The following is a 27,500-nucleotide window of genomic DNA, read 5'->3' on the forward strand; positions in this document are numbered from 1 at the left end:
CCAATAGGCAGCCACTTTAGTTAGAATAGGCTAGGGATTATTACTTTTCAGTAGTCGCTCAAGATTTGCAATCAGCAACCAAAGTTTTGTTTAAGAATGGTGGTGTTGGAATAGAAATGATACTTTTACACGGCCGGTTGCGTTCGGTCACTTTACCAGGTACATAACAAAATAAAGAACGCGTCTTTTTCCAAAATGTTGTTTTACAGTACAACTATTGATTTTAAGGGTGCAGCGCGCCAGTGGAAAGAATGATAAATTAGTTGCTAGGTAACTTGTCCGGCCTTTTGCCCGTTGCCAAGCTACTAGACCACTCCTGCGGCCTGGGGCCGGTTGCTCGAAGCCTGGTTAGCGCTAACCGTTGGTTAAGAGGCATCAAAACCTATAGGTTTCCATGGCATTTAACGCTAACCATGCTTCGAGCAACCCGGGCCTGGCCGCCATGTTGTGTAACACAGGAACCCGGACGTCATTCTAAATAGCGGATTGTTTCAAAAAATATTCAAATGCCCCTTACATCTGTGGAGATCAGTACGAATTCTGGCGCTGCTGGAAGCCACAAATTGCAGCGAAATTGAAGCGTAAACTACATGCTCAAACCACCGGATCTCACCAAAATTTAGTAAGTAATAGAAACCATTGAGTTGACCAAAGAATTTTTATATTTTGATGTGCAGGGCTCTCCAGGAAATCAAGGATTGCCTGGTCTACAAGGCGACCCAGGACCAGAGGTCAGTTTCTTTAAATTCTTTTTAAAAGTTACATCTCATACAGTCGACGCCATGTGCTGTGCGCAGAAAACGCTAGATAGGAAGCAATTCTAACTGTAGTTTGCGTTTGCCTCTGATGATTGGGCCATGCCTCCTTTGTTAAAAAACCTCCTATTCCTCAAAACAGGGAATGCTGAAATTAGAAACTTGACTAACATGACACCTTCTGCGTTGATAACACCGGACGGTCAAAGACGTATGTAACCCAGTGAGGAGGAGGAAGAAGAAAAAGGAACAATATAAAAAGACATTTGTTTCATTCTTCTGTGCTTTCACGGGAACACATGAGCCCAACAAATTGACTTGCTCTCGACTGAGTGGCTTCATAGCTCAATCGGTAGAGCATCGCACTGGCATCGCAGAGGTCATGAGTTTCGAATCCCGTTGAAACCGCCAATCAGAAAGGGCGGAGACAATCCGGTAAACCAATCAAAATTCGAAGTAATTACACAAAGCGCGGGAAAATGTGCACGCGCGAGTCACGATTGGTTTTGGTATCACTTCTGATTGGTTGAAAAAGTGGCGCGAGAACTTTGAAGCAATGACTGAGTGAACTAATCATAAACCAAGGTAATTTGCTAATTACTTTCGACACTCAATTGAAAACCACTCTAAAGTGACAATTGCTTCAACTGTCCAGTGAAGTGCGAGGATCACTTTTATCTTTCCTCGATAACAACAACACCAGCAATGAACAGCAACCACACGGTGACTTTGAACGAGGAACGTGTATTTGCGTCAAGTGTTTTCTTCCATACGGCCCTTACAAGGGAAACAAGCGAGTTATCAGCTTTGTCGGAGAATACGAAGAATATACAAAGCAAAGACGACAAGAACGATTTTCTAGTTATTTGAGAGGCCCATGTCCAGGCCCGTTGAAATTCTTTGGAACCTTGCATGTTCCGTAGGATGATTCCGAAGTTTAATTTAATAAGATGATAGAGCGAGTTTCAATTGAGTGTCGTAAAACCCAAACCAGACAATCCAGTAAACCAATCAAAACTCAAAGTAATTACGCGTAGCCGACACAAAGCGCGGGTGAATGTGCACGCGCATTGTCTGTCCAATCTCTGATTGGTTAAAAAAATGGCGCGAAAACCTTGAACCAATCACTGAGTGAAGTAATGCAAAACCAAAGCAATTCGCTAATTACTTTCGACACTCAATTGAAAACCACTCTATTGATAATGAACTGAACTTGATAATGTTTTTACTGTTGTTTTCATAGGGAATGAGAGGAGTGGGAGGCGATCCCGGTGCGTCGGTAAGATAATTGATTTTTTAACTGATTTTTCCACAAAAACGGGCAATCCCTTCATTGACATCTTAGGCTTGAAAATTAGACATTGTGGTAAGTCACATTACATTAACTTATAGGGTTCTCAGTACCGAGTGGCTTTGGTAGTCACAGTTGTGGCATAGAGATAAAACGCACTTTGGAGTGTATGATTTCAGAATTCCCGGTGCCTTTTATCTCCTAACACCTGTACGTTTCAAATAACGAGGCATATGTAACTATTCAGATCGAAGTTGAGGTGGCTAGCAAATAGCCTTCGAATACAGCCGCCTCTCATCGCTCACCGCCGCTTTGGGCCAAGCGGCGGTGAGCAATGAGAGGCGTCTGTATTCGCAGGCTAGCTAGCAAAGGATAATATCGGAGTTTGAGTAGCCAATCAGAGCGTGCCTTCAACGCTATCCACTTTTTAGTATATACTAATACAATATACAAATAGGCTAACGGGTGTCTAGAATCTTCAGTAGCTGGTAGTTTTAGCTTCCGATTAGTTTTTGTTAAGGATGCGAATTTTCCCGGCTTTCTCAATTCGCTCTGACGAAGGGCTAAAGTTCGAAACGTCAGCTTTCAAATTTCTTTACGGTGGTCAATTTATCAACCCAGTTGATAAACCGATTTTTGTGTTTCACACAATTTCTTTTCAAGGGGGCTCTTGCAATTTTGTTCGTCTTTGTAAAAAAAATACTCGTGTTTATTCATACCAAATAGACCGATTTCGATATATTAAATTCAGTCCGAAACAAAAGACATCATCTCGACGCTCTGGGGAATAAATATAAGGATTTGTAAGAGTTTATTCCCCAGAGCCTCGAGATGATGCCTTTTGTTTAGGACTGAATTTTAATATATCGAAAGTGGGCTATTCTTGGTGTTTCACACATTTAAGCGGAATTCTACCTGATGTCTTCTCATATATTTCTCACTTCGTTTGTTTATATAATTTCGCCTGGGATTTATCAACCCAGTTGATAAAACAATTTTTGTGTTTCACACATTTTCTTTTCAAGGGGGCTCGTGCAATTTTGTTCGTCTTTTAAAAAAAAAAAATACTCGTGTTTATTCATGCCGAATTGCAATCGTAATCATGTGATTACCTTCACTAATTGCATCTCATTAAAACTCCAAACACAGCCCCCGCTGTCTTTTAGTACGTTCACATCCCCACTATCCTCAGTATGATGATTTGTAACGCTAACTAATATTCTCCTCTGTTTTCTTTAGGGTGAGAGAGGAACGCCGGTAAGTTTTCATTTTTTACCTCCGCTATAATTGTTCTTTTCAGTCCGCATTAAACGCGTCAACAAGAAGAAATGTTGGCGATATTTCGATTGGGCGACCTCACACTTGAATCCCAAAGATCTTATAGAGATGTAGCAAGCGCAATAAACATTACGGGCTTTTTGTAGGCTATGTCAAAACTGAACAAAGCAGGCAAGTGAATAGTAAATTGATAAGTGTTCATTAGCAAAATAATAACATTCCCTTTTTGTCCTTTTTTTGTTCCTCACAGGGTGAAGAGGGGATGATAGTAAGTGAGGCACCTTTTAATAAATAAACATACTCTACGTTAAGTTATACACCTTTCATTCCAGTCAAATTCCAGTTTCCACACTGGAAGGCAGTACAGTCCATTGGTTAGGACGCTTGCCTTGAGATCCAGAGATCCTGCAGTGGCTTTCACTCGTTGAATTTGATCCTGGTAGTCCCTGGTTCAACTTCCCAAGCTCCACTTGTAAATAGCTAACTTGTTTGCCTTGGTTCGGGTGGGATTCTTAAAGTTGTTGTTCTATTTGGTTTCATTGGCCCTGAAGAGGCCCTATGGGGAGTGGTCGAATATGTATGTATATGTAATATATCAAACACGAGAAGGAGTGTTTCATCGGAAATCCAAACACCGAGAAGCGAGTTGAAAAACGAGGCCGAAGGTCGAGTTTTTTAACCGATTGCGAGGTGGTTGGATATCTGATGAAACACTCTTTGGAGTGTTAGATATTGCTTCTCAAAAGAATCAGTATTTTAAGAGATATTTGGGATCAAAGTTGGCGAAATTTTATGCTAATTAAGACCATATATCCAAACTTCCTTCACGGTAGTGATTTCTTTTGTTTTTGGCTTATGAATTATTAATGAGTTTGAGAAGTACTATTTACACCCTAAATACCTTGGACTAATGCGGTTATGGAAACAACAGACAAAAACAACCCTCGCAGCATGGGCGCAATCTAAAAAATTAATTTCAAATAATAATCATGGGACGCAAGAATTCGCTCTCCTGCCTTACATCTCTTGTGTGAGATGACATTCTCGGAGCAGTAGTCGTTGTCCCAAATTGATAAACACACAATTTTTTTTTTCTGTATAAAAAGCCGCCCAACTCTGCCTAGAAACAGTTTATCCATGTCGATACGTTGCGTCCTTGGTGACATTTCTTCACTTTAAAAGCCTGTTACCAAAATACTCTCACCACACCCATTTCCTTTTACTCGATTCTGCTGAGAGGGATTCTGCGCACAGTCTACCAATTTTTAAACCGATTACGTTGGAGCGCAAATATTCGTTCTTTCTTCAAAAATTATCGAATTTTGTTTGCACTCATTGACAGGCTGATCTGCCTCTATTTTTTAAGTCCAGTAAAGGAGAAAAAAAAATGGGGGGAAGGGGGGGGGGGGGGTGGACAAAGGCCATCCTTTGCAATACCAGCTAACGAAACGGCTTCTGTTTTATTTCCATAGGGAGATCCAGGACCCCCCGGACTCCCAGGCCCTCAGGTAAGACCAGCCTTACCACTTTCACATCAGTGTTTACGCATAGTGGCACATCAATGTTAACGTCTTGTTTCGTGGAAAGACGCTGAATGGTGAATTGTGAAATTCTATAGGCTGTATACTGTAATTTGATTTGATTTTTTGATTTTTTGATTTTCCCTAATTAGTGGAGCAAGTAAAGCTTGAATAGTTAATAAAATTTGTCGTCATCATCGCCATTATTATGGTTGCTAACATTTTCGTCCGCTTTCTCTTTTAGGGTCCCCCTGGGAAATATCTCATAAATGAAGACGTAAGTGACCGTATAATTTCTTTTGTTTCATTTTCCACTCTTCTTCATTTTATTCACTTTGAGAAGGACCTCTCATGGAATGTGCTAAAGTACGGTAAAGTATCTTATTTTTGAGCAAGTTTACGTGACCTCAAAAGGCTTTAAACACCTGCACATTTTGGCGGTTATTTGTATGAAGGATATGTTTAATAACTGAAGTTTGGCATAGCGACAAATAAATAGAGGCATTAACATTGAGCACCCATAGAGATGCTCACACCTGAAACAAAGGGTAAAATCACTACCTGAGAACAAGCTAGCCATTAGCTTATTCGGAGATGTTTATTTCGATTTGCTTTTGATTGGCGCGCGCTGTCAAGACATACGGGATTGTGGCAAGCGAGGAAAACGCTCCACGCAGTTAACTCTTGACCGCGCGGCTTTCGTGGAAAAATGTTGGAATTGTCCGTAAAGTAGAACATGTATGCTCCCATTGAAAAAACTGCTTATTCATCGTCAATGTTCTTACGCTATACATACCCAGTTGACACACACATAAACAGAAGCGTTCGATTTTACTGTTTATGTCTATGTTTCGCTCACTTGATTGTGCAAAGCCCAGAGCATACGGATGTGAAGTCTGGGCAGCCTGTAACATTGTGTTCCTAAATTTCAGCTGTTTGGCAGTTCAGACAAGGGCCCGCCGCCAAATTATCGATTATATTCCAGTTCAAAGGTATGTACAAAAGCTTGGTACCTTTTGGTAAGTATCTTTTGGTTTGATGGACGTTCAGTCTCTATTAATCTAAAAGGCATTTCCGCGTTGACTACAGCCTCGGGTCAAGCGAGTCTATGTAGCCCTTGTAGCCGTGTCTAGATAATAGGGAATTTAAGCAAAAGCAACTTTTATTTAAGTGTCTAATCCTCTAGCACTAGAGCACTAATCGGGGACACTGCAAATTGAAATTAACAAATCAACGCAAATCAAATCAAATTTTAGTTTTTGAGGAGAGGGGAAACCGGAGTACCCAGAGAAAAACCTCTCGGTGCAGAGTAGATACAAACAAATTCAACTCACATATGACGCCGAGTCTGGGAATTGAACTCGCGTCACATTGGTGGGAGGCGAATGCTCTCACCACTGCGCCATCCCTGCAAAAAACTCCTACGGCAATGGCAACGCCATCAAACAATATTATATTATTGGTTAAAAAGAGGAAAAATAATAGTGTGGCACGCATTTTTCCTCATACTTCTCGCGGTACTCTAAGTGACGACGTAAATCACCAAAATTGAGGTTTTGCGACAACCGTGAACCTTCCATTCCCTATTTTTGCTCTGAAACAGCTTGTACAAATATTTTGTTAGGAATTTTCGCTGACGTTTTACGTCGCGAACGAGGTGGAAAAATGGCGAAAGACTTTTACGATAAAAACTGAATTGAAATGTCCGGGCAAACGGCTTAAACATTTGCTTCAACACCCTTTCGATTTTGTTGAACGATTTTGACTGCTGGGGTTGTCAAACGGTTTGAACACGCTTTTTAACTCATTTAACATCGATTCAACCAAAAGAAAATGAGGGGACAGAGAGGGAGGCTCCCGGTCCAGCCCTTGGGATATGTCATGTCCACGAAAGTTATTTTTAGAGGAGCGGAAGTTTTTGTTCTAGCGGAAGTCTGTCTTCCGAGACGTCCGCATGCAGGCCAACCTCGGGCTGATGTTTGAAAGAAAATAAATATTCATCAGCCTTCCACGTGCGCCGCCATTTTCTCTTTTCACTAAGAACCTGAGAGCGAGGCAAGACTGCATGCGGACGTCTCGTAAGACAGACTTCCGCTAGAACAAAGACTTCCGCTTGTCTAAAAATAACTTTTGTGTACATGACATATCCCGGCCAACGCCCTGAGCCTCCCTCTCTGTCCCCTCATTTTCTCTTGATTCAACTTCGTTTCAACATGTTTTAACATGGTTAAAAGGGAGGGGGCGGCAAAACGGTTTCAACATCGCTGTTCAACAAAATCGGGCCTTAAGTGACGTTTCGTAGATATTAAGAGAGAGCTTTAGATTCTAGGACGAGAACGACTACGAGTACGAGATTTTCTCATAGAACAACGGTCAGTCATTTTGGCGGGAAAAACGTGATAAGGTCGTCATTTTAGTACGAGGTTTTGCAAAAATGCTGTCGTGTCAAAACAATTCAACAACACCGCAGCAGTTTTAGCATTTTTCGATCAGCAGAAAGGCTCAGCTATCAGCAATAAGAACAACTGAGAAACCGAAGCTGCTAACAAAGAGTGAGATTAAGCGTCCTGCTTAGAAATTTTTTAAGTCTTCTCGCCAAAAACGGGCAGTCAAATTTCGTACTCGTTCACGTCCTCGTCCTAGAATCCAAAGCTCTCCGAGATCTACTACGGCGACGGCGACGAACACGTCACTTCAAAATGTAACTTTTCATAATCCTAAGTCTTTCGTGGTTATTTTGTCTCGTTCACTTCGTACAATGTGGGCGAATGGGCCCTTTGCATGAAACTGTCACATGGTATACAGCTGTTTCGAGAAAGGTTGTCCAAATGAAAAATAATAATAATAAATTAAAAAATAAAAGCGTGCGCGACAATACCGAAAGGCATTATGGTAAACTGTCAGTTTGAGTCAACGAAAACATGAAGGCAATGCTATCGAAAACGTCACGTGGAAATATATAACTCACACTATGTTACTGACATTGAGATATGAGTGAGTTTCAAAATTCAGTCAAATGATCCTGGCCATGAATTAGTAACAAAGGGTTAGGATTCACAGAGAAAAAGGATTCTGACGACTTTAACCTTACTTATTTTATGTGATTTTTTGCAGAGAAAGTAGGAGAAATGTACCAAAAATCGCGGCGCACGTCCAGAGCCATCGTTTTTGCTAATGAACCCTTTTGTTTTTGGACGTGTTTTGGTATCGTGATAGCGAGAGAGAGAGAGAGTCGACATTAGCCTGTGCCACTTCATCAACGCTATATCCTAAGAACTCTTTCACTCAAATAGGTCGCCACCGTAGGTCTTCACTGGACGGTTGTGGAATCTTCGATTCTGGGCGTTCACTACAAGTTAAATGTATTTTAATGAATATCTCCCATACTACCTTTCGGCATTGTCGCGAAAGATCTTACGCTTCTTTTGGACAACCTTTCCCGAAACAGCTGTATAATCTGCCCTGCTGGATGGCAAGCTACGCACTGGCACATCCAAAACAAAGAAACGTCATTCTTGGCTGGTTGAAATCGCTTTGTTTTGTCCCTATCCTAAAATCTAGTTTTATACGGGCGGTTTCAGAATGAAAATAGATAATGAAAAATTTGCATTTGTATGCTCACGTTGTAGTTAAAACCTCAAATTTGGTTATTATGCAAAGTACAGCAATAGAATGCATGCTGCACGTGCAGTACGATTCTTTTACCTCTTTTAACCAATGATATTGTTGTATTGTGGCGATGTCGTAGCCGTAGCCATCGTCGTTGCTGAAACTCCGTAAAGCCCTGGCCAAACGCTCGCAAAATTTCAACGCAACATCTGGCAACATTGTTGGTTGGACACAGCATGTTGCATACGTTTGGCCACCCTGTTGCGATATGTTGCAACATGTTGGATGATGTTGGATCAAATTTCAAAACGGTCAAATATCTTTGTGCAACATTTTGCCTCTTGCATGGCCACGTTCACGCAACATTGTTGCAGTAGGGCATGCGCGCTAGGTCCACTTGTTGCGCTCCAGGGGCCTGGGGCTCATAAACATCGACATGTTTCGTTGAAAATATTGGGTGCGTTTGGCCAGCCCGTTTAACACATGTCGCAACATTATGCAAAAATGTTGCAAGATGTTGCTTGGAAATGTTGCAGGTGTTTGGACAGGCCTTAATGATGTATAGAATGCGGGCTCTGGCTATTGTCAGAAAATCTTGGTAACGAAGTTATCGTGAACCAGTCGTCATGTGTTTTCTTTGTAAATCTCCTTTAATTGACAGAGAGGTTTCTCTCAAGAGAGTTCACAGAGCACTCCTATTTTAGAGGTAAGGGTGGTAATAGCTGATTTGCTTTTTTAGCATCTCGCATTCTCAATGGTTCTTCTTGGCCACGTGAATTCTGCAACTGGAACGATTTCCCGCCAAAACTGTATGAGGCCAGTTTCAAACGTCACACTACTGCCGAGTCGAACTAAATTTAGGAATTAAATTCGACGTTTTCTCGGCATTAGCGCGACGTTTCGGCATGGCAATCAAATTCGACAGGGTCTGTGGTGTTACACGGCACTGGCACGGCATGGTTTCAAACGCTGCGCTACTGCCGCGACGTGTGAAGCAGGCCTGAGCGAGCAACATTACAACATCTGTGCCATTAGCAGGTACTAGTGCAGTTACATTTTCGCGAAACTAAATTAGCTATTCATTGAATGTAATTATGCAGGTCTAATAATACCCTGGCAACGAAACACGAAGCACTATAATCAGAAAATGGCTGATTTTTGCTTTCTATAAGCAGATTATCCTGCACTTGGGTAGATTTGCAATAATTTCATCATTTGTTCTTATTGTTTTTTAGATACCTGTTATGAAAACGATCTTGGACTCTCTCGAAACTCGGACATTTAATTTCAAGCGACAAAATGGAACTAGGCACCACCCAGCTCGATCCTGCAGAGATTTGCAGCTCGACAGTAATTCCACGGTGAAAAGCGGTAAGTGCGACTCTAAAAACTCTCTCAGGAACCAGTCCATTTGAACATCTTGGCAATTTTAAGAAATATGAGTCAGTATGGCTTAATGGTTGGGGCGCTTGCCTTGAGCTCCGGAGATCCCGGGTTCAAGACCAGTTTTCTGACTACTCGTTGAATTTGATCCTGGTAGTCCCTGGTTCAGCTTCTCGGCTGCAGTTGTACTTCCGTTCTTTTTTTCTGCCTGAAAAGTTCCTATGGAGGAGCAGGTCATGTATAAGTTAGTATGCAAGTTTCTCCGGCTCATGAATAATTCATAAGGCTATTAGCTAATCGGAATGCCCCATTTTGGTCAGGTGCATGAATCTTGATACCCAATGAAAATACGGATCAAGAAACTCCCGAGTTAGTTCAGTCAAAAACTGATCAAGACACTGATGGAGACACTCGAATTTAAACCTTCGGGAAAATAAACATATCAATAAACTAATCGCGCACAGTGCATTTTAAATTTCCTGATTATTCATAATCGAACTTTCGCAGTACCTTTTATCATAAGCGTCCTGGGCCCGGTTGTTCAAAAGCCGATTAACGCTAATCCCAGATTAAAAATTAACCAAGGACTTTATTTCTTTACTCCCAAATGCGGTTCAACGCTGATATTCGACAAAACTTTACTTTACGATAAGTCAATCTTGAAAAACCAAAATAAGCAAAAGAAACTTTCACCAAAAAGTTAAAAACATGAAAGAAAGGTTTACGCTAATCCAGGATTAAGTTAACATGATCGGCTTTCGAACAACCGGGCCCAGAGGATTAAAAGCTTCTGATCCATTTTTCTCCTCCAATTAACTCTTGAAAGCACATATAATGCCATACACACTCTTGTGAGGATACCTTTCCTCGGACTTTTTAGCTACCTCCATCACAAATTTGGACAACCAATAGCATCCACTTCAGAAATGTCTCCATTCCAGGCTTTAACCTTGTGTAGTTCGTAGTCGTTGAAAAGTCCTCTGCAATATAAAACCGGCACTTGTACCTGTCTTAACCTCAACCATTCGGCAAAAATGTTCACAGCCCAATTTTTTTTTTTGGTTGAAACTGGAACGGCCTCATTAACCAAATCACCTTTTTGGGAAGACGATTTTGGCAGGCGAAAACGATGTGATTCTGACCCGCTCTCCATCACGCTCTGTTATGTAAATTCATTAAGACGTTTTACCTTTTAAACTCGCCCAAATATTGAATATTCGTATCCTTTACAAAGTGGCCACTTTCCATACATCAATATTCACACATAGCTACGAGGCTTTATGGTTAAATTTGAATAATATTTTTTTTAGAAATCTCTCTTAAGACTTGTGAAACAAAGAAAACAGAACTGAGCCGTGAAATTTGACCATAAATCCTCGTAGCCAAAATATTGATATATCGAACTCTGCCTATTACTATCACTGGTCTGATGAAACAAAAGGTCATCACATTACTTTCATATTTGGTTTAAAAAAAGTTTGAGAAGCTGTATATATAAAAAAAAAAACAATGAAAGCAGTGCTTTCATCTGTTTTTCGGTGTTTAGAACCCCTGATGGAACACTCGCACTCGTTTTTGATATATTCCATGAAAAGTCATTGCTAACATTATTTCTTATCAACATCATGGAAAAACTTGTAGGGAAAAAAAATCGTGCTATCTACTTAGCTCCCCATTCATCGCAATCTATAGGTCGACCGTAATAGCGATGTTTCTCGTCAGGTCACCCATTGTTATTAATACGTAACCAGAACCTAATTGATTGTTGAAACAATGACTTCTTTTGTTCCGTGGCTGGAAAATGTGAATATCAGGAAAAAATGTGGCGTCAATGTTTGTAAACCAGAAATATCGCGATTCCCAGCTAAGGGAGTAAGCGATTGAAGTATTTAAGACAAAACCGTCAGTCTTTATCGTTCCCATGTTCAATTTCTGGCTTTGATGACCACCCGACTCTGGTGCCACCTTACCTTTCCCGCATGATGCATATTCTACATAGCGTGAGCACCTTATAGTCTACGTTCTCACTTCGATTGCATATACAGGATATTTTTGGATCGACCCCAATGAGGGCTGCATCAGTGACGCGGAATACGTGTACTGTGATTTTGAGAACAAGAAGACCTGTGTGCAACCCAAGAAAGAAAACGTATGTTTGTGTTTGTTGGTTCCTTTTTTTTTTCGTGGAGACTTATGGTTTTCAGTAAAGACTTTCTATATATCTAAGAGAAAATTTGTTTGACGTAAAGCATATAGCGATACTCACCATTACGTCACCTATTGTCATTAATGTACCAACCAGAGATCTCTTGGTTGTCGAAACAAAGGTTCTTTTGTTCTGGGGTTGGCAACATTTAAATATCAAAAGAATTGTTTATAAACAGTGAAGTCTCATATAGGCCCATAATACATCTTGTTCCCTCCCCCCCCCCCCCCCAAAAAAAAAAAAATCCATAGGCGTGGTTTTCAATGTCTCTTGTGATATCTTCGTGTCGTAAGCGAAATCGAAAACAATGATTATGAATTTGTGGGGTAAACAAGATGTATTATGGAAAGTAGAGGATTAGGAAATTCAAAGACATCTTTATATATTTACGTCACGGTTATAATGTCTTCAGACAAGAAGTATCTTTTTTTTCGTTTTCGAAAATAAAAGAGATCGATAGTAGCAGCAAGTTCTTCAAGTCTCCGCATTTTTTTGAAAATAAGACGATCATCTTATACAAGAGTACATAACCCAAGAGTAAGATTGCCCCTATCAGCGTCAGAAAAGTGTCTTTTTGCAGGAAAATAAACAATAGACCAAATTGGTTAAATCAATGTTGCACCCAATACAAACACTTTGGGGATAAAACGTTTTGTTTCAGGTATTTCCTTATCATTTAAATGTGAATGCTTCATTATAATACACGTACAACACACAAAGAATCTTAAGTCCTGTCCACACGTATCAGGAATGTTTGTATCTGCAATTTCCTTTTTCCGGATTCAAAAAAATCTGCGTCCGCACGTAGCGTATTCCAATCGTTTTCGAACGGTTTTCCCTGTCCACACCGCGTCCGGATACACTCTTGTGCCCAGTGCTTTCGACAAAGATTTTGCTTGTTGAGCATGCGCCAAATTGTATGTTGGCGCCAATTTCCCTGTTTCGCGAGTTTCTCTGTTTCTCTGTTTCACGAGTTGTACGTGAGAGTCTTTAACCTCTACCACACACATTTGCAATTCGCAGATCTCAAGTGATGAAGCACAGTCTTGGCAGTGGCTCAGTGAGGTGAACCCAGATGTCCAGATTGTGAGTATAAACTTTAACCACCTTTGAACCGATCAAGACCAATATTGGGGCAGTCAATGTGAATGCCGGATGACATTTTAAGATAACGCACTCAGGATAAGTCAAAAGTCCACCAATCCACCACGAAACAATATCGCTTAACAGATTGCAATGTCTTTCTCAAACTTGAAAGCTGCGTCTTGCACAGACGAATCGCTTCCCAAGAAAATTGTTCAGAGATATGTTTTGAGATTACAGTATTTTTCAAACACGACCGCATTGCATTTGAGAACAGTCATAGCATAGTGATATGTTGTAGCTGGAGTCTATTGCTAGGAGCGTATAGCGTCATGGTATTCGTGGAACGGCGTTTGTACATACCGAGTTATTTTAGATTTCATTTCCTCGCGAAACCAGTCCTTTCCAGCAAGTATTACATGAGAAATTATTACCCATAGGATTGTGAATGATGACTGGTGCAAGCCAAATCTTATTTAATTAAGAAATCGTCCTAAAATAGCTTGATCTGTGAAAATGCCCTTATATACATAGACTTGGTATTGCAGTTGTAGCCTTCTGGTTATGGACTCAATCTCGACCCCAGAGCTCTTCTCTCCCTCGGTCAAGAGAAGAGCTCTGGGGAGCCCTGAAACAAAGTGTCCTCTTATTGGTTTTTGTGAAGAACAACCGAAAGCGTCTCTAATTGGTGCATTCATGTTAGCACGAGAATTGAGCAGGCGCTGTAAGGTTCAAATAGCCAATTGTTGGCTATGAGAACCCTATAGCGCATGTTCTCCTACTCAGAGTTTCCCAGAGCCTTGGGTGATCCGAGGCTCTGGTGACGAGAATCCGGTTTGTAGGGCTCATTTGTCAAAAATCATTGCAGACGTTAAGAGAAACTCTATATTTTTTCTTTCGTCTAGCGAATCGCAATTGATCCTTTTCTTCTTTATAGATTCAGTACAAGATGGATCCTGCGCAGATGAAATTCCTTCGGCTTCTGAGCATGCGCCTTACGCAGACTATCACGTATCACTGCTACAACTCCCGCGCATGGGAAGAAGAAGTTGGCCGTACCATCAAGCTCCAAGGGGACAACGAAATGGAACTGACTTCATCGGAGAAAACTAAACCAAAAGTTATCACAAACAACTGCGATGTAAGTATGGCCGTATTGAAAAAAAAACGCTTTTCAGCAACGCGGGCTAAACGAGCGTTAAGCGATTGTGTGTTCATGCAGCGTTACAAGCAATATTAAAGAAGGTACTGCTCAGTTAGTTCATTGTAATAGACGCCAATGGATTGTAATCAGTTCGGCGCGATCGCAATTAACAACAAATTCAATAGCAAAAAGAGAAATGAATGCTCTTGGTATCTCTCATTTGAATGTTCACACTGAAGAGATTACATTCACATGCGCAAAAGCTAGAATCATCTTAAAGACCTCTTTCATAATGGCGGCCAAATTAAATATTCTTTTGTTTTAATGCTAATAAGCCTTTCTAGCCTCGCTACGACGAGCAAATTTCAAAAGAATATTTCTTTCAAAATGAGGCCAGTAGGTCTAATTATGTGACATAAGTACAAAAGAATGTAAAGGAGGTCGCCGTTTATGAAAGCGGTCTATACTGCATTAAAAAACAGCAACCGACTGGAAAGTGCTTCAGTTCTCTGTGGCTTTCCTTTGAATGGCAAAAGGTTAAAAAGAGCCTGCACATATCACGATTGTAATGCTCAGAAGTTGTTATTTAGAATGCTGAGTCACAAAGTACGATTTCTTACACATACTCAACAACTACAACTATTGTTTACAGCATAGAGGAAACGTCGAGTCTTCAAGCTTCACTATGTTCACGTCCTAAACAAGTAATCACATGTTTCTGTCATGAAAGTAGAGATTACTATCACCTGTGTTTTCTATGGCGCATTTTTAGTGTCAAAATTCAAACATGCATTCGGCAATTCAAACATTCAATTTTAGCTATTCAAACCTTCAGTTTGGAAATTCAACAATTCAAATATTCGTTTCAATAATTCATAGTTCAATAGTGAATAATTCAAACCTTCAGTTCAATTGAATATTTGAATTGTCGAATTGAAAGTTTGAATGGCTTTGGAGGTTTGTATTTCCAAACTGAAGGTTGGAATAATTGCCGAACTGAGGGCTTGATTTTCCAAACTGAAGGTTTGAATTGCCGAATTGAACTTTTGAATATAAATGTTTGAATTTTGACACTTGGCCCATATTTTTCAGGGGCTGCAGACTCCGGCCATTTTTAACAACCCTGTACTAATTGAATATGTGTGTGAAACCTCGATATTGTTTCTTGTAGAATAAAGACAGTTCGTGGCATCAGACAATCCTCGAGATTGACACCAAACAAAAGAACGCGCTGCCTGTCGTGGACGTCGCAGCTTATGATGTCGGAGACAAGTTTGTTGAGCAAAAATTCACTATCCAGCTAGGCCCCGTATGCTTCGTGTACTAGGCAAGGACCGTGGAAAAAAGAAAGAGATTTTTTGTAGTTGTCCATGTGTGCAAATCTTTTTTGGATTTTTCATTATAATGTACTCTAAATACAATTGTAAACTGGTTAAATGTTCTAGAATTGACTAAGGCAGCCGTGGTGAGCTGAGCAAGAGTTCTAGAACAAAAAAGAATTAGTGTACTCTGGCCGCTCGAAAACTGGGGCTTAGAGTATGCAGTTGTTGCATTTTTTGGTCTTCAGCTTCTCGGCGATAATTTACAACTGTCCCTCGTTTTTTGGCTTTTGTTAAAGGTTAAAATATAACACACAGCTTGCACGGATGGGCCCATCACAATTATTATTTTCCACTTTAACTGAGACTGCCATTTTGTTGACTTCTGAAAGGCATGCACACTTCCAGTCATGTATTGCAATCGGCTATGTGAAATCGAGAAAGTATTTGCAGGTTGCAGCAAAAATTATAGGTGCGAACAATGATGTGTTTCAAGGTCTTCTGGCGGTTTGTCACTTTTTAACATACCTCAAAGAGATTTCGGACAGCCCCCAGATAATTACACGTTGTAACATCCTTCGTGACAAAACAGAAAAAAGAGCCAGCTTTTCCAATGTTGGCTAATCTTAAGCATTACGGTCCATTGTTTTCGATATTGTTTTTCTTTGTGCACTGTCTTCAATTTTTTTTACAACTCTTTTGTGTAATCAATGCTTTCGAGTTACCCGTTTAAATCGATGATTGAGTCTAATTCTGTAACTCACTGGTGTTGCATCGTGTAATTGTCAAAGTCCTTTGCAGGTTTGTTAAAGAGAGGCGAACAAAACAGTGCGGTTTTTCTGACATGCGTGTGCGCGAGAGAGCGGTGAAGCCGCGTGGGGAATGGTGCTGATAAATCTCGGGCCCATTTTAGTCAGCAGATGCTTCTACCAGGCATGCGTTTCGAAAGCTTTTTAAAACCTGTCAACCAAGTGTAGCTTGTTTTATTTTGTTTCATTAACGATCGTAGATGTAGCTTTACGAGCCAGTGGTCTCGCTTTTCGTCGTCAAAAGATATTAACGGCGAGACTTCGCTAGGTAAAACTTTACAGTTGAAAATAAAATACCTATATTCCTCCATTGTGAGAAAAATTCCCAGGAAATGTCCCATGTATTGACCCGTTTTTGTCAGCTATTCCGAATGACATTCGCGTGTTTTGCAAAACGATTTTATTCGCTGTCTGTTGCGATACAAGACTTAGGCTTTATGAACGTGATTTGGTCTTCACGATCACGATATCAACCGAATAAACCGATGGATTAGTGTGGAGACATCTGGACCCGGTTGTTCAAAAAGCCGACTAACGCTAGTCCCAGATTAAAAATTAACCAAGGAGTATATTTCTCTACTTCCAAATGCTTTTTAACGCTAATATACGGCAAAGTTTTACATTAGTTAATCTTGAAAAACAAAAATAAGCAAAAGCAACTTTCACCAAAAAGTTAAAAACGTGAAACAAAAGTTTACGCTAATCCTGGATTTAAGTTGATCGGTATTCGAACAACCGGGCCCTGAGCTCTTAGTCCTTTCATCCCCAAGATCGAAACGTTCATTCTCCTAACTAGCAACAAAGATTTTTTGTTAGGTAGTCATAAGAATTTGGTGTTATATCAAGACCACACCTTTCAAACTGATAATAATCTTCATTCTCAATACCTTTCTCACTGACATTTCGTTAAAATTGTGAGGAAAATTTATGCGACGATCACATCGAAACTTTGACTATCTTCTGTGCCCGGGGAGTGGGAAATTTGACCTTTGCCTGCGTGGGATGGGGAAAATTGAACCGGAAGTGTCAGGTCTCAAATGATTTTTTCTTTGGGCGCCGAAGTCGCAAACAGCTATAAAACACGTGTTTGGCCGAGATGGAAGAGTTTAAAGGAAGAGATGTAGTATTTGTGAGCGATTGGCTTACAGAAAAGGTCTTCAAAAGGTCGTTCAAAAGACGGCAGGAGCCTACAACGATTGTTCTTTAGTAGGGTATGACACAAATCGGACGATAGGGTAGGGCATTTGAACTCCATTTTGGCCCGAGGGGGCGAGAATTTGAACGATCCAATCTTCAAAAATTGAAATGCCCGGGCTTCGCCCGGGAGGGGGGATGTTGAAGTTTCGAGTTGATCGACTCCGCGGAATTTGTGCAAGACACTTTATATTTACTCTCACGGTGCCTCTTTCCACCCAGGTGTATATATGGGTAACAACAAAAAAGCAAGGTGACACACGCTAATACCAACCCGGTGTGGCTAACACATCACGCATGCCTACAACCATTCCACCCAGTGGAGCCTAGTGGCTTAACACGCCGCAGCTTATCCCCGGTTTACGAGCGGCTGATGGCGCGCGCTTTATAGTTCGCGCAAGCGACGCGTGGCTCTCCCACGCGGAAAGTAAACAAACATGGCTTCCCAACTTTGCAAACTCTCTTTTTGTGAAAATTTTCTGGACGTATCATCTTTCCGAAATGTTTACCTATCCGTAAGAAGACTGCACATTCTTTGGAGTCCAACAGAAGGTTTTAAAAATATCATTTCCCACTGTTCTGAACAAATTATCTGATTGTAACAACCATCGATCGAGACCGTCCTTGGAGTCGTGAACGCTACGGAAAACAAGCAAAAATCGCGTAAGGGGAATCCCATATTTGTAGACCAAGTGAAGAAGATACTGCTCCAACCTATGCCCCTTTTTGCGAAGAGCTCGAGTTTGAGCTCTCGTTCCAGATTCATTCGATTTATTCGTTCACTAAAGCAGAAGAACGCGCGTGCGTACACGTGGTTGCGAATTTCAAGCATGCTCTACTTATAGGCTCCTGTATTAATTACTGTCAGTATAAATACACAGGTGATTACACAAAATCGCGCGCTCTCATTGGCTCGCTATCTCGTATGATCAGCCGATAATCACCTCGACGGACAAATTGGTCCCCTTCGTCGTTTTGCCACTGTAAGTAAAGATGATTTTCGCGTTGAAATGTTTTTTTTTCTCTTTTTTGAAATAATCATCTGTGTATTTATACTAAAACAATTATTCGCCTCAGGCGAAGTGATTATCGGTGAATATTCACCTCGACTTCGTCTCGGTGAATATTCAACGATAATCACTTCGCCTGTGGCGAATAATTGTTAATTAACATATTTTCCTCCAACGAAAGGGAGGCCAAAAGGGCAAAATTTGTAAGAAAACAAAAGAATACTAAAATGGCGGCCATTTTGGAATAAGGTGTATTACCTACCTCAAACCTCCTTTTTGAAAACTCAACCATATCGGTCGGTCGGTCTACGGTTAAGGGACAGAAAAAGGGGCCGACCAACTTTAAATTACAAAATAATAAAAGAACGTCGGCCATTTTGAGATAAAGTGCAATATAGTAGAAAATTTATTTCTTTAAAGCGATTAACAATAAGATATAAAATAACAGTATGTTGTCGCTTTTTCCTCGGAATGTTACATTTAAAAACATCTCTTTCATAGCACAAGTAGAAATACGAAAATCACTTAAGTAAAAAGAAGTCGAGTTTATAGAAAATCACTTCGGGGCTACCCCATGCTCGACTCAGAAGCATCTTATAATCGAAACATCATGCTGTTTTCCTGCCAATCTTCTAAGCGAAAAATTGATAATGTACAGAAAAGAAAAGTACTAATACACAAAGCAGACGGGGCCCAATTCAACAGACAGTTGCGAGTTTACGCGATTTTGTGGTGCCCAGTCTACTATCGGGAGGCTGTTTTGCTGTTTGGTTGGAACTTCGATCAACAACTTTTTGTTTCCTTCCGGTGTTGTCTGAAAGTAAATGAAATAACGAATGAACAAACCAGAAGTTTTTTATTATTTTTTTGAGAGGAGGAAGGGCTTGTAGGGGAAATGAAAAACTGAAACTGAAAACTGAAAACGTCCATCCCTTGGAAGGAAACAACGTGTTTGAGAGTTAGCTTGAGATTGCCTTCCTTGCGATGATCAGTCGCCTTAAGGCCGCGACACACTAGGCTCCGTGTGTGCTACTTTCAAAACAAGTCGTTGCGACACGACGCCTGTTCGGATCACACGCAGTAATATCGTATGAGTGGGAATGTGAACTACTTTTCTAATTCAATATGGCTGACCATATGACGCTCTCTCATTGGTTCATTTATATTTTGTCGCAGAGACTTGTTGCCGGAAGTGTACACATGGTGCGATAACGCTGCTTTTGCTAATATTGTCGCTGCGACTGATCGTGGCGAGAAAATTCTGCCACAGCGACAATGATTTTTATAAAATTAACCGTGTCAAACAAGGCGAATTGTTGCGGCGACTTATCCCCGCGACGTGTCGTAGCGACTTATCGCCTAGTGTGTTCCGACCTTTAGAATCCCTTTTCTATCTGCTTTTGTCTCTGCACCGGCATCGCAAGAGGTTGTGGGTTCGAATTCCGTTGAATTTTTCAGGTGTCTATGAGAGACAATAGCGACCTTCAGATTGGAGTACAAGGTCGACTTCGAGTACGAGCTTTCAGTTCTAAGCACGCCCATTTCGAAAATTTTTGTTCGTTCACTGTAATGCGCGTGCCCAGTACAGAAAACTAAATTGTCCAGCTAAGTGCAAGGATCTGTTCTCTCTTTCTCTTTCTCTCACTTATGTCCAGGTTTGACCGTATTTAGATGCACGCCCAATTTTGACATCTAACAGAAAGTGTCCCTTAAAGTGCCCCTGTGATCAAAAAAACCACTTCCTTTTTTCCTTCAGATTTTGAAAGTGTGTTTGCTTAACACCTGACTGGCAAAATTTTGAGCTTGGATTTTTATCCAAAGGCCGTTTACTTTGAGTGTAAGTTTTGGATTTCACGGTCCGCCATTACTCACGTTCAAAACTGACCGATTGGACCTCAGACGGTTGGATCCAGGGAAAAGTGACGTCAGAGGCTCACTAGCTTAAAATTTCAGCGTGTGAACGCAGCTTATTATATATGCAAAGCGTGAGTTTTAAAGTCTGAAAGCCCAAAAACCCCCGTGCTGCATATTAATTCTGCGGCGTACACACGTATTGCATTCTTAAACTAGTGAGCCTTTGACGTCATTTTCTCCTCGATCCAGCTCTCTCAAGAACATAATGTTAGTAATGGCTGACCATTAAATAGGAAAATTACAGTTAAAATAAAGAGGTGTCTTTTTGAAATCAAGGCTTAAAACGTGGGTCACTTAGTGTTTTGTTAACATAGTTTTGAAATCCAAAGTAAAATATGAATTGATTTTTTGGTCACAGGGGCACTTTAAGTCTAAGCATTTGCTAAGTCTAAGCATTTTCAACAATAAGGTAAGGGAAAAGGTTTGCGTTATTCTTAGCTTTGGGTAAATGCAGCAGTTAATCTTTACTTAAAGAGCAGCATTTGAGGGACACTTTGTGACGTAAATTGTCTGTATTCTGAGACACGAGTGATGTTGAAGAGCAAGGGGATATTTCGTGACGCTTATTCAAATCCTCGTGCATCTAATTAGGGTCAAACCTGGACATAACCTCTTTCGCCTTCTAACTTTGTTACTAATATTTGTACCATCTACTTTGTTGACCCCGAGCTCCCCAGCCCCACCCTGAAGGGATGTGGTCGATGCAGCCCCTATCTTTTTATCTGTTGTCTTGCGTCCTACCTCTGTGACATTAAGATTGATCTTGTCAAGATTGTTTACAATCGCTTCATTCTCTCCTTTCAGGTCCACCACACACTCTTCCTGTCCATTTACCGAATCTACACAGCTGTAGCTCATTTCTTGGTAGGCGCTCTTGCTCAACAGACGCAAAAACTTCATTTGCATCGAGTTCAGCTTGTATTCGATCTAAAAATATAAACGGTTATTTTCAAACTGCACTACCCGCCGTATCATTAAGGGGAGTTTAAGCAAAGACGACGGCTACGGCTACGGCAACGCCACGAAGCAAGAATATTATTGGTTAAAAAAGGGAAAAATACTCGTGCTGCACGTGCAACACGAATTTCCGTGCATTTCTCTGCCGTAAGCCAGAAAACAACACCGTGAAATCACCAAATTCTAGGTTTTGATGACAACGTGAGCATATAACGACGAAACAGTCATTTTCTGCTTTGACTTAAAAATCGTTCGTAGTCATCCAGTTACAGGATAGTTCGCCTGTATTTTACAAGGCGAACAAGATGGAATAATCGCGAAATACTTGCGATAGCGCTAAATTATATTATGGACCGACGTTGTCGTTGCCGTGGCCGTCGTCTTTGCTTAAAAATCCCTGTTGTTGGCTTTTAACTCCCTATAGCCCCGCCCAAACTATCGAACAAAGTTGTAGCCAATGCTTCAATCTTGTTCGATCCAACATTGTTCGACCGTTTGGCCGCCCATGCTGGAAGATGTTCGTCCAACATTTTTTGTTCGATCAAGTGTTGGATAGAGTTTGCTTTTGATCAAACATTACGCCCAACAGTTCTGCTCGACGCAACAATGTTGCAGTGTTTTGCCGCTCTTTAATATAAGGGAACTAAGGCCACGACAATAGGGAATTTAAGAAACGACCACGGCTACGACTACGATAACGCCACAAAACAATAATATCATTGGTTAAAAGAGCATAAATAATCGTGCTGCACGTGCAGCACGGATTTTAGCAAGTATCTTAGAGGTCCTCTGCATAACGACGACGTGAAATCACCAAATTGGAAGTTTTGACGACAACGTAAGCATGCAACAGAGAATCTTTCATTCTCTGTTTTCACTCTGAAACCGCTCGTACCAATTTATTTTTAGGATACTGACATTCAGAAAAATCCGAGTCCTGTTGCTCGTATATCAGGGCTACAAAAGCGCAAAACGCAAAATATCAAACTGTCACGAGTTCATCATCCTACCGGCTCGTCTTCGTTTGTCCATTTTCCTGGCCCGGTTTCATTAGCGCCTACAACGACCTACGAAGGAAAGAGCATATCAAATATTGTTACGTCTGAACTATTTTCGAGCGATAATCGCTTACCGAACTATTACTCAGTGTTCAACAACAACAGCTCCTTTCCACGTGCTTGTTTAACCACTCAAAACGCATGCTCAAAAAAGGAGTCACGTAACCTACTGCGTGACAATATGATCGGCTATCCTTTACAGTCGCCTCCTCCGACTTGAAAAGGGAAGGAACACCTGGTCAAGTAAAACTCAACAGGGAATAGAATCTAGGAGGACGACCGCCAGTGGTTTTCAATTTTTTGACGCATGTTGATTTTATACCGGGTCAAAATTATTCTTCTCAACTTTGACGGAAGATAAATGCAAAAGGCAATATATCAAAAATCGCCGACACCGTTCAGCTGAAAATTTACCGCAAAATCGATTAAACCAAATGAACTATACAGAAATTGAAAAACCCCTGTAACTTAAACATGTGGAGGAGGACTACATGCCTTTTCTTCGAGAACTTAACGTTCAAACAAAAGAATCCTTTTTTTGGACTTAAAACTTCATTCAAGGAGCATTAAAATTATATTAATCTCATTCTCATAGCATAAATACTGACAAAATACAAACGGTTTAATAAGTGACACCTCGAACTTTCAGGTCACTATATATAGATACGATACCGAAGAAACGGTAACAAAATGCTTCGGTGATGTATTGATTCTTACCCTGGTCTTTTCGGGGTTTACACAAGTTGCATTCTTCTCAAAATCACAATAAACTTTGACAGCATCACTGCTGCATCCTTCATTTGGATCGATTGTGTACTCGCCTGACGAAAACAGAAGAAAAGAAATCAAACCTCGGGAAACAAGAAGACTACTTGCATGAAGCGCGATCGTTTAACTAGTAATGGTAACTAGTAGGACTGAGTCCTCTTATCAATTAATCCTAAAAATTATAATTTCCGAGAACAGAAGAACACTCAAGTTATGAAAGAAAGGGACGATTTGCATTAAAAGATTGACAAAGGAGGCGTAAATTGTTTAATGTCGCTCTCAAAGAAAGAAAGAAAGAAAGAAAACCCCAATTTAGGAGTCTGTACAATGTTTCTATATGGTGACTGAAACCAAGGTTGCGATAAATTAAGCCTCAGAAATAAAAATAGGAGCCTATTGCTGGTTTTCACTCACGTGATCAACAGCCATGTTTTTCAACGAAAACAAAAGGAAGCGTTTGCATAATAATAGAGTTAAATTCCCGGAGGATTTGGTCGGGGTACCAACATGGCCGCCTTTTCTTTGTTTAGGGGCACCAACATGGCGGTCGTGACGTCATGTGAAAACCGAGAATAGCCCCAAGGCCATCATTGGTCATCATTACCGCCTTCCAAAATACCTTTTCCTTCGGGGTGAAATCACACAAAATGAGTTCATTTCTAACTTAAACAGTTACTATAATTTAAGAGGAAATAAATAAGAGAAGCAGAAGAAAAGGCGTCTCAATTTTCCTCTGGGCTCTGTGTCTGACACTCAAAGTTCCTTTTCGCGTCAAGTATGTCCCAAAATTATATCTCGGCAATAAGGGTTGGGAACGCTACATACGTAAGAATCCAGGAAGCGTCGTATTAATTGAAAGTTGCATTTGGCCGCTTCGGTAGCCACAGTCCTTACAAGGTAAACATGTCCGGAAGAACCATAAAAATAGTTGTAGAGTCATTTTGGGTGCGATTCAGTTAGATACAAACCGCTCTGAAATTCAGGATGTTCCAGTTGAATGTCTCTACACGACCTCGCCGGATGTTCCAGGGTGCCATTTTGAGCTCTGAAGCTCGCGATTTTCTCGTCCACGAGTTCCGTGAGGAAGTCGATCTGGACACAAAAAGAAGAAAATCACGTAAGCTTTATGGATTGATCATTGGCCCTAATACAAGAATACCAACACCAGAAATTGAAGGATTTTACCATAAATACTCAGTAACAGCGTACAACGGACTTCAAGGAAATCCCTGGCGGTCCAGAGGCCCCTTTGTTTGTTTGTTTGTTTGTCATTTATTTGTTTAAGCAGGTTGAAGTTTTGGCAGCTATTCAGCTGATGTGGACCTGCTATACCCAACCACCCATATACACACAGAGGACAGCCACAACACCGGGAACTTCATCCCCTGATCTTCTCGAATAGTGTGTGGGTTATTTAACGTCCCACAGGGAACTAATGAACATGGAAATTATTTGTGAGACGGGACCTCCGACCTATCGTCCTTACCCGAAAAGACTTGAAAGTCGAACCATTTGCGGATGTAATTACAAAGGCAGCACTTTCTCCTCAGTTATTTAACCGTTAGCAACGGGTCGCAAATTTCACATCTGTCATCACCTTGTCACATTATTAATTATCGCTAATTCAATTAGCTCAAAAAAATCCAAAAATATTCGTGCCTCATCAGTTTTCGGTCAAATTTATGGCCAAGAAAGCTGATAAAATGAAGAACATTTTTGTCGGTCATCAAAAATTCCTAATTGACCTTGAAATGGCCAAATTTGTGTGGAAAACTGATTTTAGACCATTTTAATGATATTTTTGTTAAATTTTTTTACTTCAACTTTCGTTTTTATAAAATATTGTAGTTCTATGTATAAAAGTTATATGTTTTTGGAAAGCTTATTTTCATAGCTTTAAAATGATGTATTTTTTTCCTCCTAACAGAAAATACTTTTTGAGAAAAAAAACATTTTTTTGTGATGACTGACTTTTGCCAGGAAATTCCTGGAAATTCCAAAATAGAAAAAGAGTTAAAGGCCCTGAGTGTTGGTCCGGCCGGAGTCGAACTCACGACCTCCCGCATGGCAGCCCGGTGCTCAACCAACTGAGCCACCGGTGCGCGGTTTTCTCGAAGGGAAGTCTATTCACGAGACTCATTTTAAGAAACGAGGGACGGCGAAGACGGCTACAGCAACGACAACCCCAGAAGACAACTATATTTTTGGCTAAAACAGCAGCACGAACTTTTTGCAAATTTTAAAGGTCTTGAAAACATGTTCAAAGATCCATATTTCATAACAAGCAGATTTTAGTGTCACGAATCGCTTTTCGGGATTTTGACAAACAGGCCCCACGCTGCTTTCTGTTCCAAAAGACCCAGTGTACCTCCAAAGGCATTGACGTTTCAAAGCACGAAACTTTTGAAATTATTTTCCTCCTGCAAACAATACTGTAAGACGAGATTTTTGGAATGGGAAATACATGTCTACCAAAAGTATTTTTCTGTATTTCCAATGTGCCGACCACTGAAGGAAAATAACTCTTTCCTTCGAAAGTCAATAAGACGACTCTAGTTGTTATATTTATGACGATTGATGACGTCACAACTCATATCTTCGCTATGAGTGGATAACGGTCTCAAACAAAAAAGCACGTGACTTTTGAGAGTAAAACGAGGCCCGATACATCCATTAAGTGCGATTTTCAGTGCACCTCAACACTCGAGACAGTCATATTACCGTAAGGAGCTGGTTCTGGACTTGATTCTCCTGCCTCTGGTCAGAACGCTATGGAAATAACAAAAAGCAAACAGCAACAAAAAGTCAAAGAATGATAACTACAGTCGCTTGACGAAGCCCCAAGGCTCGAAGCGTTAGGCATTTCATCTTTCACGGTGGCAATTTGGCCCAAACCAACTCCTTAGAAGAAACCAAACTTTCGTGTCTCAAAGAACGATAACACAAAGCAACTCACGAAATCTTAGAAGCTTTCGACAATGAAATCATTGTTGCGCCACCACGCGATCAAAAAAGAACTGGAAAAGAGAAATAGCTTTTCTAACAAGGTACGTACTTCCCAAAAAAACTTAATGGTAAACGATAATTTGACGACTGACGGGTCACATGACCTGATGCTAATATTCTCATTATGTTCAATACAGGTGCAGAATGAAATTCACGGTACTTTGCATACACGTCACAATGTGTCCCAAGCCAAAGAACTTCATTTATTATTCCACTATTGCGCCATTTTACTATATTTGGTCAAGAGAATGCGAAAATTCACTGTAGTACCCCGGTTTGACCGGTTTGGAACGAAGCAAATACGAACGGAACGGGAGTTTTTCAGTAAAAAAAATGTTTTGAAGACGACGCAAAGCCCGAGAATTTAGCTTGTCGTCGCTTGTCACTCGTCATTTCGTTTACTGATCCAATCAAACAAAGGACATCTGAATGGGTTCGTCTGTTTCCGTCACTGACTCGCGCACTACATAGCTTTCGTGGACTTCATTAAGGCTTTCGACCTTGTAAATCGTGAACTCGTTGCTTGTATACTAGGCAAACCGAAAAACATACGCGCATTTAAACTAAAGGCGTATGTATACACGTTTTCATGAGGGTTCTGATTGAGGTCGGGGTTAGATGATCACTTTGTGTCGCCTACACCAAGAAGCGTAAATTCCGTTATGTCCCTGTATTTACAACCCTCCAATAATTTAACGAGCGCGTGAGATATAAGACATGCAGAGTGGGAATTAGCTATGACCAATCTTGTGTCCAAATTTTCATTAAAAAAAATTGGAAATTTCGCTTCCCGTCACAAATGTTCTATATTGGCACCACTTTGCGATCTACTAGATGAACCGATAACCTACTATTAGAAGGCGGACGCACTACATCGAGGTTGAACAACAGCTTATGTCACTCCTATAACAAACCATATATTCAAATTTTGAGCTTACCTTGCTGGAGTACAGTCTTTTTCCTCCCATAGCCGGCCCTTTGTCGGAATATCCCTGCTCAAGCTGCCCACGGTAAATGTGTACCACAATTAGCAATAATAAAAACAACCAAAAAATAACAGTCATTTTACAGTTCTAAGATTGGTAGCCGTGGCAGCGAGTCAGGAGATTACCTTGCTGTCATACAAAGTGAAACCTCACTTTGTTTCTCATTCTAATCACTAAAACGGTTGAAAAAATGATTTGAAAAAGTTTTCC

At 40.7% G+C, this 27,500-nt stretch overlaps 2 protein-coding genes across 2 annotated transcripts in view; one reads left to right on the forward strand and one right to left on the reverse strand.

The window, feature by feature from the left end:
• Positions 1-16,911, forward strand: part of LOC138014534 (collagen alpha-1(II) chain-like) — a 118,343-nt gene extending 101,432 nt beyond the window's left edge. Inside the window, exons 71-83 of the mRNA XM_068861642.1 lie at positions 678-731; positions 1,999-2,034; positions 3,286-3,303; positions 3,575-3,592; positions 4,797-4,832; positions 5,089-5,121; positions 5,777-5,836; positions 9,115-9,159; positions 9,689-9,824; positions 11,882-11,985; positions 13,066-13,128; positions 14,063-14,266; positions 15,441-16,911. Of these exons, the coding sequence (XP_068717743.1) occupies positions 678-731; positions 1,999-2,034; positions 3,286-3,303; positions 3,575-3,592; positions 4,797-4,832; positions 5,089-5,121; positions 5,777-5,836; positions 9,115-9,159; positions 9,689-9,824; positions 11,882-11,985; positions 13,066-13,128; positions 14,063-14,266; positions 15,441-15,596 (963 nt within the window). The 3' untranslated portion in view covers positions 15,597-16,911. The remainder of the gene's footprint in view (positions 1-677; positions 732-1,998; positions 2,035-3,285; positions 3,304-3,574; positions 3,593-4,796; positions 4,833-5,088; positions 5,122-5,776; positions 5,837-9,114; positions 9,160-9,688; positions 9,825-11,881; positions 11,986-13,065; positions 13,129-14,062; positions 14,267-15,440) is intronic.
• Positions 16,912-18,976: 2,065 nt separating this feature from the next.
• The window catches only part of LOC138040176 (collagen alpha-1(II) chain-like), a 135,750-nt gene continuing 127,226 nt past the window's right edge, over positions 18,977-27,500 (reverse strand). The window contains exons 65-71 of the mRNA XM_068885953.1: positions 27,243-27,305; positions 26,020-26,067; positions 24,267-24,390; positions 23,248-23,351; positions 22,483-22,539; positions 21,257-21,442; positions 18,977-19,415 (exon numbers count right to left, since the gene is read on the reverse strand). Coding sequence (XP_068742054.1) covers positions 19,272-19,415; positions 21,257-21,442; positions 22,483-22,539; positions 23,248-23,351; positions 24,267-24,390; positions 26,020-26,067; positions 27,243-27,305 — 726 coding nt within the window. The 3' untranslated portion in view covers positions 18,977-19,271. The remainder of the gene's footprint in view (positions 19,416-21,256; positions 21,443-22,482; positions 22,540-23,247; positions 23,352-24,266; positions 24,391-26,019; positions 26,068-27,242; positions 27,306-27,500) is intronic.

This window comes from Montipora capricornis, chromosome 1, assembly GCF_036669925.1.
Source record: "Montipora capricornis isolate CH-2021 chromosome 1, ASM3666992v2, whole genome shotgun sequence".
NCBI lineage: Eukaryota > Metazoa > Cnidaria > Anthozoa > Scleractinia > Acroporidae > Montipora > Montipora capricornis.